Genomic DNA, 13970 nt, shown 5'->3' on the forward strand with positions numbered 1-13970 from the left:
AAAACACTAGAGGCTTTTTCCTATCTAGACAGAGCTTCTCCTAACATCTTAGCCTTGAAACCTTTCTTGAGGGGCACAAGTTTTTGATTGGAATAGCACCAGGGTGAGTCTTTGGTAAAGTTCTTCTCACTGAATGGATTTAGTGCAGGTCTCAGGCTGCAGGGTTAAGTGTAGGGGTAGTTTCCACCCTATGGCATCATGTGTATTTATTTTATCCATCTGTGTGTGTCTCAAGCATGATGATTTATTCCTTCCTGCATACCTCCACTGCACACAATGGCATGGGAAATTGCTCTGTACATCACACACAGGCTAGGAGGCAGCCTTGATGTTGTCCAGGATCAAACCTCCTTGTTATCAGGATGACAGATGAGGTGACTGGGAAGCAGGTAAAATATGTTTTTCCTGGCTTGGTGGAAAAAATGCATGTGGGATTTTGGGGAAAAAAACAGAAATTTCTCCCTCCAGATTATTCATCAACTGGGAGGTGCTGGGACTTATCTTGGTGCTCCAAGTGTTCCCTTTGCTTCCCGTGGTATTAATAATTGGGATGTTGTCAAAGCACTGCTCTTCTGCTAATTGCAGCTGTCTCATTCGCCAAAGGGGTTGTTTTGGGGCTCTACACAGAGCTTGACTGGGTGCAGGAAAAGCTGAATCCCTCATGCTGGGAGAGGGAGGGAGACAAAATGTCCCACTGCACTCAAGTTTGTCTGGGAGGGTGGGAATGCATCTGTATAACAACCAGCTTTCTCTCTGGCAAGGCTTTTTATACTTCGGTGGAGGAATTTGGAAAGCTGCTAGCAAGCTTTCTCAATCCTATTCATCTTCCCTGCATCCCATCGCTTCACAATTTGGGCATTCTCTACTCATGGAGCAGAGCTGTCATGTGGTCCCCAGCAGATGCAGAATGTTTTTGGCTGCTGCTCCTTTCCCAATCTGGTTCCGTGCCCCATCTCCCAACCTCAAAAATGCTGTAGAAAGTCATTTTTCAACATTCAGCCATCAGTAAATAGGGGATCTGGGGACAGGGACCAGAACCACCTCCTTTTGTCCCCCATCCAGGGGACTTCCCCATTGTCAGTGTCCCTTTAAGTCCCTTTAAATCCCTTCTCCCCCTTATCTCAGCATCTGGTTGAAGCAAATTTTGTTTAACTTGGGTGCAGCTGGAGCCACTTGGCGAGGATGTGTCTGGGGGAAGCCTGGTTTTATTGAAAAATATAATGGTGCCACCTGAAGTGTGATTTACTGCCGTGTCCACTCCTCGGACTTGATAATATATTTCTATTAGATTTCCTTCTTTCACTCCCTTCTCCCAGTGAAGAGTGGCAAGTTTCTCCATCTGCCTGACACCTTCTTAGGCTTAGGCAAAATAAATGTTGATTTTCATCAAAAGGAAGAACGCTGGAAGTCCTAATTCTCCGTCGAGGCTGACAAGCTCAGCAAAAGCAACTCGGCTCTGTGCGCAAGGCTCGTGATCCAGCCCTGCTCCTCTCTTTGGAAGCAGTTCAATCATCGTAATGAAAAAGGGGCTTCTTATCCCTGCTTTCGCTAACTAGAAATTATATACCTGGTTCCTGGAAGATGGATTGCGTCGCTCCCGTAATGCAAAGGAGGGGGGGGGTGGGAGAGAGTGAAGGCGCGCGAGATGCAACCCAAGATTGATCACGCCATTTGCAGAATCTACCATGCACAAAAGCAGAAAATGTAGTTCTGTCTGCCAGCGCGGGGCTGACTTCTTGATGAGGTCCCCCCATCCTTTCCAAGAGCAGCAATAAGACCATCTCCATCCAAGAGTCAAAGTGGGGGACTGAGCTTTGCCTGCGCTTGGTTGCTCATTTACAATGTGCTGTGGTTTGATTTCATTACTACTCATCTTTACACCCCTGCTGCAATTTTTCATAGAAGCATAGGATCATTAAGGTTGGATAAGACCACCAAGACCATCAAGTCCAATTGTCAGCCCATCCCCACCTTGCCCACTTATAGAATCATTAAGGTTGGATAAGACCACTGAGATCATCGAGTCCGATTGTCAGCCCATCCCCACCATGCCCACTTATAGGATCATAGAATCATTAAGGTTGGATAAGGCCATCAAGATGGTCAAGTCCAACCCCAACCCATCCCCACCATTCTCACTTAAACCATGTTATTCAATGCGACATCTTCATCATTTTGAAAGAATATGTTTAAAATCTGTGCAGAAGTCAGGAAGTTAATTGTGGTCGATTTAAAAATTAGGTTCTTGTTAGTTTTGTTGGCTGCTCTGTGGTTTTTTTTCCCTCCCTAAGAATAAATCTATATTTCTCCTTTTGTAACAATATTTGCTTTGAATTGCAAAGCGTGGTTTTCATGCTGCTGCACCACTATTAGCTAATGAAGTTTCTTCGGCTCCACTGAGGGAACTGAGCCATTTCTGGCAATCCCATCAGATCAAGGATGCGGTCCTCATGGGGCAGCAATAGGAAGATGCTGATTTTCTTTCTGTAATAGAGAACAGACTCTTTAGCAGGGTCTGTTTTGATAGAACAAGGGGAAATGGTTTCAAACTGAAAAAAAGAGATTTAGATCGAATATAAGGAATTTTTTTTCCATTAAGGGTGGTGAGGCACTGGAACAGGTTACCCAGAGAGGTGGTGGGAGCCCTGTTCCTGGAGACATTCGGGGTCATCAGGCTCTGAGCAACCTGATCTATCTGTAGGTGTCCCTGTCCATTGTAAAGGAGTTGGACTAAATGATCTTTAAGGACCCCTTCCAACTCAAAGTATTCTATGATTACCCTATTTGGTTTTGATGGGCAACAGCACTGCACCTCTTCTACCGTACCCAATGGGAACGCCACGCTGCACAGCCCAAATTACTGGGATGATGGAAAACTGAATCATAGAATATCCCAAATCAGAAGGGACCCATAAGGATTGAGTCTAACTCCAACTAGGAGAGTCTTAGGAAGCTCAGAGGGTTTGAGCTGCTCATGTCACCATTCCTCAAAGCCATATTAGCCTGCGTCACAGGTGACTAATAGCTGAGGCCATCGTGGCTGCCGTGCAGCCCTCTGATGTATGGGTGTTATATTAAGGGTGGAAAGGTGCTAAATGAGCCCTCTTTGTTTTACATAAATTAGCTCCAAAGCTATGTATCACTGCCACAGCACTGTAGACTCTGAGCAAGTTTGTTTACCCAAGTTTAGAAGGGAAGAACAGCTCATAGACGTGTCCTGCTGCTCCCCTAGCTCCTAGAGGACAACATGTTTGTGGGCTTCTCAGAGTCAGATCTGGTTTGGGGACACTGGTTTTGCAGGAGATCTTCTAAAATGAGGTGCTTTGGATGGCTGAAATGATAGACTGGGGTCAAACCTGAAACCAGTCGTGCTGTACTTGCAACATCTGGATAGGGTTTGGGATGGATTCTTTTTGATTCCTCCATGATATTCTCCTCATGTAGTCCCAGATGAGTAGGGGTTTCTCCAAGTAGGTCTCATTGCTCAGCAACCTGTGGATCCCTTTTCCTGGTAGAACCTCCTCTTCCCTTCCATGTTCATCTCAATGTCTTGTCCTCTCTCATGCTTCTGCCTCCCTGTACCTTGCTGTTCTTGCCCAGCAAGTATAACCCCATGGCCACCTCCCTTAAGGAGAAAAAGGAATATGAGAAACTCTGCATTAAGGTATATTCTGTTGCCATCAAAACAGAGGAGGACCTCACTCTGTCTGCTATAGTCATAGGGTGTGCATGGGGTTGTCCTACAAAAGGGTCATCTCCAAAAGGATCTTCGTGAGGTTTCAGCTTTATAGGAGTGTGTGTGACTCTCTTTAAGGTGTGCTGGCCATACTGTGGCGTGGTTTGCTTTCCCCTGCTCCTATCCCTTGTTGCTGCTTTGCTTCCAGCAATCTCTCTCATACCGTAAATCACCCAAAAAGAAGTTTGTTCACTTGCTCTTCCAAGGGAGTGATGGATTGGGAAATGGTGAGGGGGTCCTTGGAAGACCCAAAACCCAGAGCTATGGGAGCAGAGCAGCAGCTGGGAACCGAGAGCAGAAAGTCCCTGCTCAGACCAAAGCTGAGCTTGTTAATAGTGTAAATACTCTGAAGAGGCAGCGTTTTCTATATATCTCCACACTGGCCTTCTGAAACAATGCTTCAGTGCACCCAGGGATACACTCAGGGAGTGGCTGATCATTTATCCCTCAAATCCCTGCATAAGAGCATCCTCCAGCCCTGCGTGCTGGGACCCAGCTAGATGGCAGCAACACTCTCCGGAGCTCCAGAGCGATTCTCATCTCAGCACAGACTGAATCCCCAAACCCCCTCCTGTCTTCACGGGCAGCAGCGATTTATCACCAGGCTTGTCATCACGGGGTCGTGAAACCCATCAGCTATGCGGCCCCAAATCCCCAGGGAGATTTTTTTTTTGGTTATCATTTTTCCTTCTTGCTATCTCGTCATCGCCGATTAACGGCTCAGATGGCTGCGGGTGCCTCCGGAGCACATTTGAGTCACGGGTCCTTGCATGTCCCATTTCAGGAGGGTTGGAACTAGAAGATCTTGAAGGTCCCATGCAATCGAACCCACTCTATGTCTGCAGGGTGATAGGAATATCCCCAAAGCTTTTCACTAGAGTGCCAAGAGTTAACCTCTTGCTTGCTGGTGCTCTGCTCTTTGGCCCAGAGCAGTCTGTGACCTTCCACCTTGTGCTGCAGCTTAAAGATTCAACTACTTTGTGTTTTGACCATAATTTTGGGAGCTTACAATGAATTCAGTGCACAGTGATGTGGTTAGAGCCATAGGTGCCTTCCTTCCATGCTGGGGGCTGAGGATGCTCAATGGGGATTTGGGGAACCAGTCAGCTCCGTCCTGGCCACCCCAAAGGGTGACATCTGGGTTAGCAGGGAGACACATCATCAGAGGAAGGGACACCAATATACACTGGGGGATGTGTGTCCTCTATAGCAGCTGGCAGAGCAGTGGTGGAGCAGAGCCCATTTTAGATGAGGTCTCAATTTTGGGGCATGCTCTCCTTCAGTGAAGAGCAGCTCCCATAGGAAGGTCATGGAATCATAGAATCATTAAGGTTGGAAAGACCAATATGATCACCTAGTCCAACCATCAACCCATGGGCAGTTGGGAAGAAAGGGCAGAGACTTTAATGACATTCTTCTCTTTTTGTCCCTTTCTCCTTCCAGGTGGCACTAAATGGAAAAGAACCTCAATGTGGGCGACCTTACAGGACTCAGAAAGCACCACTCAGGAGGAGGGAAGTAGTAGAGGTGAGACCTTTTCCCATGCCACCTTCCAGAGGTGGAACTCAAAGCCTTAGAGGCACAGTGGGATGCAATTCCACCTTTTTGCTTTCCTCCTTTCCAGGCAAACAGCTGCAAATCAAACCCAGGCTGTGATCGTTGTCCCCATGGCAGCTGACCAGCTCAGGAAACACTCAGCCAGGCATTGCCTGGCACCTACCTCAGGACACCGTGCCGGGACATGGCACCTTCTTTTTGTTGTTCAATCTTCTGGGATATTGTTTTACCAGAGAGCCTGGCAGTGGCATGGAGGAGCATTCCCTCAGCCCCGCCCCTCAGGGAGGTGGTTTTGTTGAAGTATTTTAAGTTTGGGAATAAATTCTGGTTTAAGTTGGCTTATTTAAGGCTCCTGGGGAGGATGAAGAATAGAGATGTTCAACCAGCCAAGCGCGTGGACGCTGCTTGAGTGTGGGATACAAGCACCCTACAGTTATCCTTGGTCATATGCTTGCATTCAGACCCCTTGCTCTATTTGGGGTGAGGTACCCGGTGGTCTCAAGTCATCATGGTGGGGTGTAGCATGACACAAAGTTCCCACATAGGTTGGTATTTCCATGCCAAAAGCCCACCTGCATCATGCTCCATTCCCTATTGTCAGGAGCAGCACTGAGCTCAGACCATTGCTGTGTCCCAGAGGGGTTTTGCTCTCTTGGAGATCCAGACTCACTTTTATGGGGATCTTTGGGTCCCTGTGAATCCAGATGGGAGCAAAAGCAGCTCCCAGTCTGGTAGGAAATAGTAACAGCAGTGTAACTGCTCAGTGTGCCATGGGCACAACCTCAATGCTCAACTGCTGTCCCTCATGCAGCAGTTATTAATTAATTATTAATCTTGATATCTCACAGCATCGTAGGGGGATGCCTGTTCATCCTGACCCTTGATGCTCCCCTTCACCAGCCCTGATCCATGCGCCAAGTTGTGCCAATCTCAGCTCTGGGTTCACCTCCTCCTGTAGAGCAATGAGTTGATAGAATTTGGATTGTGGGTCTGATTTCTGCCGTTGTGCGGATGGATAGAGGCACTGATGGTTGTTGATAGTGCTCAGTCTATTGGCCAGGTCTTGGTTTTCCTGCTCCATGCCTTTATCTCCATGATTTAAAGGCGTGTGGGGGGAGCCCTGTGCCAAGCAGATTTCTGCTGGCTCTGCAGCTTTTGGAATGCTGCCACGATTTTTTGCATCCATGGATTCAATTTTCAGAGTGGTTTTTGGGGTGGTGGATGCCGCTCCCTGACACTGAGGACAGGTCAACCCTTGCCAAGAGATGCCAAGAGACATGATTTACTCATCTGCTGTCCTTAAATTGCAAGATTTACCTATCTGTTAGGCAGTACCTTAGGGCAGACTTTATTTTAAGAGCCCTGTGGGGAAAAGGCAGCAGCATTGCACAGTTTAGGACTGTGTGTCCCATAGGGGCAGTGCCACAGTTCTACATGCACGTGCCAATCTTTGCACCACAAACACATTTTGCTTGGTCCTGATGCACATGGCATCACCCCACTCATCCCACTGGAGCTTGGATGAACCCATGACCCCCCACCTCTGGCATTTCCAACACGAAGGCAGCTCTGTTGTCTCCAGGGAGCAGGCACCCAGGTGTGCTTGGCTATAGGATGGGTGACAATGTCACCGTGTTGCCGCGGGCTCAGGTGTACAAACAGCTCCAATAAAGCTGATGGCTGCATTTTCACACCCAGAACATCCCCCAAGAGGAGCTGTTTGTGTGCACCCCATAGAGGGTGGGGGCACAGACTGGAAGGCTCCCCCCTACCCAGCTTCTAAAGGGGTGGAGTCATGGGATTTATGGCCAGCAGAGTTCCCGGTTCATGTTTCACCCCAAATGCCCAACACATGGCTCGGGTGACTTGGGGCATGGCAGGCCACCAAAGGCACTGTGTCATCGATGCTTGTCATCTCTTGAAGAAGGGCAGAGAAATTAGAGTGGGGAACCCTACTGCTCCACCCTTCTTCTGCTTTCTGCACCGATTTGGGGTTTTGTGTGCCCATCTCTATGGAGAAAATTCAACCAAGCATTGTGTATGGAGTTTCTCTCTCTCTTTTTTTTTTTTTTTTAATAACGTTGTTGTCGTCCTCGTTGTTATTAAATGTCTTTTATTAACTTGTGCATTTTTGTATTTAAATAAAAGAGTTTCTGCCTGGAGCTTTGCTCATCTTTCAGCATTATGATTCTACCAGAGTCATGCAGTGGGTGGGAAATGGGCACAAATGTCCCCGCGTTCTACACTTGCAGAAGCTGAACACGAAAATCCAAATCTTCCAACTTCTGGGTTTTTATGTAATACCCCAATCTGAAAACTCAAATATTTGGAGAAATTTCTACTCAGAAAGAGAAGAATATGCATTGGAACAGGCTGCCCATGGAGGTGGTGGAATAACCATCCCTGGAGGTGTGCAAGAAACATGGTTTTCTCATCAAAAACCTGAATTCACCAATAATGATGAGCGCCAAGGTCCCCAGGGATGACCGTTGCAAGGTGATATTGGCCAGGAGCGTTGGCCAAGCGCTCAGTGATGGGCACAGCAGGGTTTTATCCACACCTCTTGGATACCGCCTTAGGGCAAGAAAGCACTGCATGAGCCTGGCCCTATGAAACAGCAGAAGGAGGAGGGATGGGGGATACGGGGCAGTGTTTCTGGAGGACACCGTAAACATTTCCTGGAAAACCCTCAGGCACAGTCCAGGGCTGCTGGCACAGCTCTTGGTCCCCTGCCGGGGAAGCAGGTGCCAGGGTAGCATCACCCTCAAGCTCACTTTTCTGCCCATCATCAGGGTGGCTGCCCTCAACCCTCCCTCCCCCTGCCCTGTCCCATGTCTTCACGCAATTTTAACCTTTCTAGGGTTATTTCTGACCCTTCCTTCAGGTCACAGATCTATGCCGCGGTGGCCAGAGGACGGTCATAGGGATGGCGCCACCACTTTTGGTGTGCCGCCACTTTTGGGTGGTTACACATCCCGGTGTCCCCTCTATAACCCCATTTCTGCACCCTGCCAAATCTTAACAGTAATTTGGGGAAACTGAGGCAGCGCTGATACGGGATCTTGGTGCCCATCCATACTCCAAGGGTTAAAGGGCCACAGGAGCTAAAAGCAAAGGGTGACGCGATCCCGCTGCCATCCCGCGCCCTCCAACCTGGTTATGTCACTCGACCGCCTGCAAGTAAACTTAGATGACCAACGTGACGTGGTGGGGAGGGAAAGGATGGGGCTAAAAATACCAAGCGACGGCCCCGCTTGGATCCTGGCCTGATCCTAATCCCTCCATGGCTCCTGTCCACTGCTGGTGATTCCAATTGGGTACCCCAACGATGCTCATAGGAGGTGGGTTGTGGCATCCCAGTGACACCACACGGGGGGTCATGGAGTTATTGCAAATTCTGTTTTCAATTTCTGGGGCATTTTTTTTTTCCTTATTCTGTGTTGTTTCAGGTGGTTTCCAAGCTGGAAGAGCACAAGAAAACATAGTTAAAACACCCTACAAGATGGATTTGTATTACTGCACAGCATTGCAAAGCCATCCATTGACTTCCTTGCATCCTACTGCACCTTAATATCACCTCCATCCCATGGGGTCAGGCTGTGGTGGTGTCATCCTCATGGCTTTTGATGGAGAGGACCCCATAGGATGGAGGTGGTCCACACTTAGACCATGGTGGCATCCCTGTGCCTCAGTTTCCTCTGGACACACTGTGCCATGTGCTTTATCCCTGGCTCTGGTGTACATCCCCACGCCAACCCTAACCCCTCTAACACCACCCCTGACCCCATTATCATTAACCCCAAAGCTCTCCAAGTGCTGGGGCTCCCCAAACACCCTCCTCCCTCCCGTGCTGCAGCCCCACCAGCCACGAGGTGGCAGGGCTGGGAGCAGCATCCATACCTGACCCACATCCCAAAGGATGCTCAGCACCCCACAGCATCCCAACGCAATGGGATCCCATGCACTGGGCTGCACCTTTACCCTGTAACCCCTACATCCACCCTATAACCCTTACATTCACCCTATAATGCCTGAGTTCGCCCTATAGCCCCTTTGTTCACTCTACATTCATGCCTCAAAGTGATGTCACAGCTCCAAGATGCTCAGTTGTATTTTGGGCACTTTTCACCCCGATTTTACCACATTTTTGGTTTTTTTTTTTTCCTCATTCTTTTGGGTTTTCTTGGATGGAAATTGAGGGTTTGGGTTTTTTTTCCCCCATCATTACGATCCTTGCAACGTGCTTGGGGTGATGGCTGGGAGCTTGGAAGGTGAGGATACAGGGGGTGCCTATAGGGGGTGGTACCCATAGGGGGAAAGCTCTATGCTACCCTCCTGCGGGGCTCCCGAGCTCCGAGCTCACTCCTCTCATTGATTGACATCCACCTAGGGACGTTACTATGGGAATATGTAAATATCCTCGGGCGGTCGCCTCTCTGTTTGGCTGATTGACCCTAAAACCCGCCCTAGAGGCGGGCATAAAGGGGCTCTCCCCATATATAAGGCGGAGGGCTCCATTCAGCGCTGTGCCGCGGCGGGTGCGGGCGGGGAGAGGGTAGAGGTGCATCCCCCCGCCCGGGGGAGGGGGAGAAAAGGAGGAGGAGGCTGAGGGCAGAGGAAGGCTCACAGCCCCGGGGGGGTGGGACCGGGGCAGGTGCCAAGGGGAAGGCAGGAAGGGGCGGGCAGGGCGCTGCCCCATTGCTCGCCATTGGGAGGCAGCGTAGGAATCGCAGAGAGCTCCGGGCATCCCGCACTGTGAGCCCCGTGGTGCGATCAGTTCTCGGCTGTGGGTTAAAGCTACGATACGTGGCTGTAGGAGACGGAAAACTCCCGTCGGGAGTGGGCGGTTCGCAGACCCCAGCAGACGGAGTTGGGCTGAAGTCCGTGACAAAGAAACGTCGGAGGTTCTTCGGAGTCGGGCTGCGTCTTGGAGCAGAGCCTCTAAGAATCATTTAGTCGGACTTGGGGCTGAAGTCGGCAGCCAGAGCCCCACTGGACGTTTCTCAGTGCCGGGTTGAAGTTCGGCGACGAAACCCCAACGGAGATTTCCTGGAGCTGAGTAGAAGCGAAACCCCGTCGGAGTGCAGCTGGAATTTGGCTGAAGTCGGTGACGAAGCCACATCAGAGGTGTCCGGAATTGGACTGAAGCAAAACCTCATCGGAGTTTCCCCTCAATTGAGCTGAATCCTGGAGTCCCCAGGAACGGAGGTTTCCCTCGGAGTTGGGGTTAAAGCAAAACCCCGTTAGAGGCTTCCCTGAGTTTGAACTGAAGTTAATATCAAAACTCCCGACAGAGAATCCCCGGAGCTGGGCTGAAGTCGGTGACAAAAAGAACCGCTGGAGATACACGGGGTTGAGTTGAAGCAAAACCCCATCGGAAATTCCCAGGAACCGGGGCTGAAGCCGTTGGCAAAACCCCATTGCGAGTTCACTGGATTTTGGCTGCATCCCGGAGCCGGGTCCCCGAGCGTTGTCCTATCAGCAGTGCAGTGAAGCCCCATCGGAGCTTGAAAGGACAGGGGGAAAAAGAAAGCTTTTCACCTCGGACAGCCCGACTTCACCCCCAAATTGCGGAACCTCAGCGGAGGTTCCCTGCTCTCAGCCCCGCTCCAAGCGGCGGGGGGACTTTTTCCCCCCTCCATGGACTGAGATGGCCTCGGAGTTGGCCATGACCGCGGAGCTGCCCACCAGCCCCCTCGCCATCGAATACGTCAACGATTTCGACCTGATGAAGTTTGAAGTGAAGAAAGAGCCGGCGGAGGCCGAGAGGTTGTGCCACCGCCTGCCTGCTGGTTCTCTTTCTTCCACCCCTCTCAGCACCCCGTGCTCCTCCGTGCCTTCCTCGCCCAGTTTCTGCGCTCCCAGTCCCGGTGGGCAACCGAGTGCTGGTCCCACAGCCGCTCCCCTGGGCTCCAAACCTCAGCTGGAGGAGCTGTATTGGATGTCGGGCTACCAACACCACCTCAATCCCGAAGCTCTCAATTTGACCCCGGAGGATGCTGTGGAAGCATTGATCGGCGCTCCGCACCACCATCATCATCACCATCAGAGCTATGAGTCGTTCCGGCCTCAGCCCTTTGGGGGCGAGGAGCTGCCCCCGGCCGCCCACCACCACAACGCTCATCATCACCATCATCATCACCACCTGCGTTTGGAGGAGAGGTTTTCCGACGATCAGTTGGTGAGTATGTCGGTTCGGGAGCTCAACCGGCAGCTGCGGGGATTCAGCAAGGAGGAGGTGATTCGCCTCAAGCAGAAGAGGAGGACCTTGAAGAACCGCGGCTACGCTCAATCCTGTCGCTACAAGCGGGTCCAGCAGAGGCACATCCTGGAAAACGAGAAGTGTCAGCTCCAGAGCCAAGTGGAGCAACTCAAGCAAGAAGTTTCCCGTTTAGCCAAGGAGCGGGATCTGTACAAAGAGAAGTACGAGAAGTTGGCAGCGAGGGGCTTCCCAAGGGAGACATCCCCTCCCGCAGCCCCCAAAACTACCGCCGCTGACTTCTTCATGTGAGACCGGGCTGGGGTGAGGAGGGGAGGGGGGGGGGTTACATTACATTGCCCCTTCCCCCACTTCCCCTTCCTCCTTCCCCCCCCACCCCCGATGTGGGGAGAGCAAACAATCTGCTTGTATAAAAATATATATATTATTATTTTCTTCTGAAAAGTTGTTCCGAAAACCCGGGGGAAAATGGGACCCCCCCCACCCCCCTCACCCCCCAAACCCCATCAGGACTTAGACTGGAAAGGGAAAGGGGGGGTCCTGGGGTGAGGGGACGCATCTTATAGACCCCCCCCCCTGTGTGGGGAGAGGGGGACGCATCCTGTTATAGACTCCTGTGCATCCCCCTTATCCAGGATGATTAAACAATCTGCTTGTATGGGAAAATATTTTCTTCTGGGAGGGAAAAAAAGCATGGGGAAATGAGACCCCCCCCCCCTCCCCAACCCCATCAGGACTCGAGCTGGAAAAGGGGGGGGGGGGTCCCAGGGAAAGGCAGGGGAGGGGGGACGTCCCTTATATGGGAAGAAAACAATCTGCTTGTATTTAAAAAGAAACATATTTTCTTCCGAAAATACGGGGGAATGGGATCCCAACCCCATAAGGACTCGGACTGAATCCAAGAAGGGGGGTCCTGGGACCGTGGGGGGGGGGGGCGGAAAGACAGTGGACGTGGAGCCAGCCTGCATGCGGGACGTGTACGGCGTGCCGCCCCCAGAGCACTACCCCCCTACACCCTGCGTGCTTAAACCCCCCCTCCACCCTCCTTTAATTACCATTAATTATTATTATGAGTTAATTTCGGGGTGCCCCTGTGCATTGTCCTGAGGGTGGTGGTGGGGAAGGGGGGGGAGGTCTGGCAGCGCTGTGCCCTGCCCGGCCCCCATTACCTGCACCCCAACCTGAGTCTCTCTTTAACTCTCTTTAACTTATTTACCTCCCCCCTCCCCCACCACCCCTTCTACTTGTACATATGTAGAAATTAGTTTAGTTTTTAGGTTGTTTCTTTTTTTTTTTTTCCTGCTTTTTTGTTGTTTTGTTGTTTGTTTTTTTTTCCTGAGTCTATATTTTGCTTGGTGATTTATGAAGAAAACAAAAACACGATAAAACCATTTAAAAAAAAAACATAAAAAAACTAAAAAACAAAAAAAAAAAAAACACCTCAAAAACACGAGTCTTAAAAGTTTGTATGTAATAGCATGCAAATAATATCCGAGTTAATTTAATGATATTGGGAAGAAGCCGAATGCACTATATACAGGAATCGATTGGGTTAAATAATACTGTTTTATAGAGATTTAAAGTTATCTATGCTCTTAAAAATGGAAAAGAAACATGGGGGAGGTGGGGTTGGGGGGGGTGGGGAGGGATAACAATTAGGGCGACCTGAAAGGCAATAGAGTAATATATGAACTGCGAACGGTTGGCTGCTATCTCACTATGCACCAGATTTATTTATTAACCCTCTGGGATACGAATTATTTTAACCTCGGCGTTGACAAAAGGAGAGGAAAATGCACATTATTTCTCTGCGCCAAGAAAAAAAAAACGAAAGAAAGGGATGGGACAATTGTGGGGGGGAATAAGTAGACTTTGTGCAATTGTGCTCAGAGCGGAAGCAGAGGAGCAGGGCTGTTTGTTGGGTTGGTTTCTATTTCTTTTAATGTTGCTTATTTAAAGAAGGAAACAAAAACAAACGCGTATGAGAACTATTAATTATCTGGGAGGTGGAGAACTGATAATTAATCACGGGTTGGGGAGGGGGGACGGGGGTTGAACCCAGGAGGGTGTTTTGACAAAGTGAGTTTTGGTGCATTTTAGGGACTGATGGTGCGGAGCGTTTTTAACGACCTGTTGTTTCGATTTGTGACGGTTTTAACGATGTTGCATCAAGATAAAAAAGAAAAAAAAGAACTAACTTATATTCAACTAAAGCCTGGGTCGGTTGTTGTCTTGACGCGTGGACCTCCGTGGATTTGCCTTTTTGTTTTAGGGTTGGGTTTCTTTTCCCCCCTCTCCCCTGTGTCGCGGTACTGGGGGAGGGGGGTAGGGGGCTTATTGGGTGACTTTGTTTTCCATTATTGTCGGCTTTACTTCCAAGGAGGGAGTGCAGTTCCCCGCTCTTGTCCCACTGTGCTTTTTGCTTTTTTCCTTTTTCTGCCTTTTTTTTGTGTGTGT

The 13970-nt window shown here is 49.9% G+C and overlaps 2 protein-coding genes across 3 annotated transcripts in view; both read left to right on the plus strand.

The window, feature by feature from the left end:
- ZC3H3 (zinc finger CCCH-type containing 3) overlaps positions 1-7455 on the plus strand; it is a 137689-nt gene extending 130234 nt beyond the window's left edge. For both annotated transcript variants that reach the window (XM_015856440.2, XM_015856441.2), the window contains exons 12-13: positions 5180-5263; positions 5361-7455. In XM_015856440.2, coding sequence (XP_015711926.2) covers positions 5180-5263; positions 5361-5392 — 116 coding nt within the window. In that variant the 3' untranslated portion in view covers positions 5393-7455. The remainder of the gene's footprint in view (positions 1-5179; positions 5264-5360) is intronic.
- A 55-nt stretch (positions 7456-7510) lies between these two features.
- On the plus strand, positions 7511-13726 carry MAFA (MAF bZIP transcription factor A). Its single transcript, XM_015856473.2, has one exon. It carries the CDS (start codon positions 10944-10946, stop codon positions 11802-11804), a length of 861 nt encoding a protein of 286 aa, XP_015711959.2. The 5' UTR covers positions 7511-10943; the 3' UTR covers positions 11805-13726.
- The last annotated feature ends 244 nt before the right edge of the window (positions 13727-13970 follow it).

Source organism: Coturnix japonica, chromosome 2 (genome assembly GCF_054131305.1).
Source record: "Coturnix japonica strain WE chromosome 2, WE-NBRP24, whole genome shotgun sequence".
Lineage (NCBI taxonomy): Eukaryota > Metazoa > Chordata > Aves > Galliformes > Phasianidae > Coturnix > Coturnix japonica.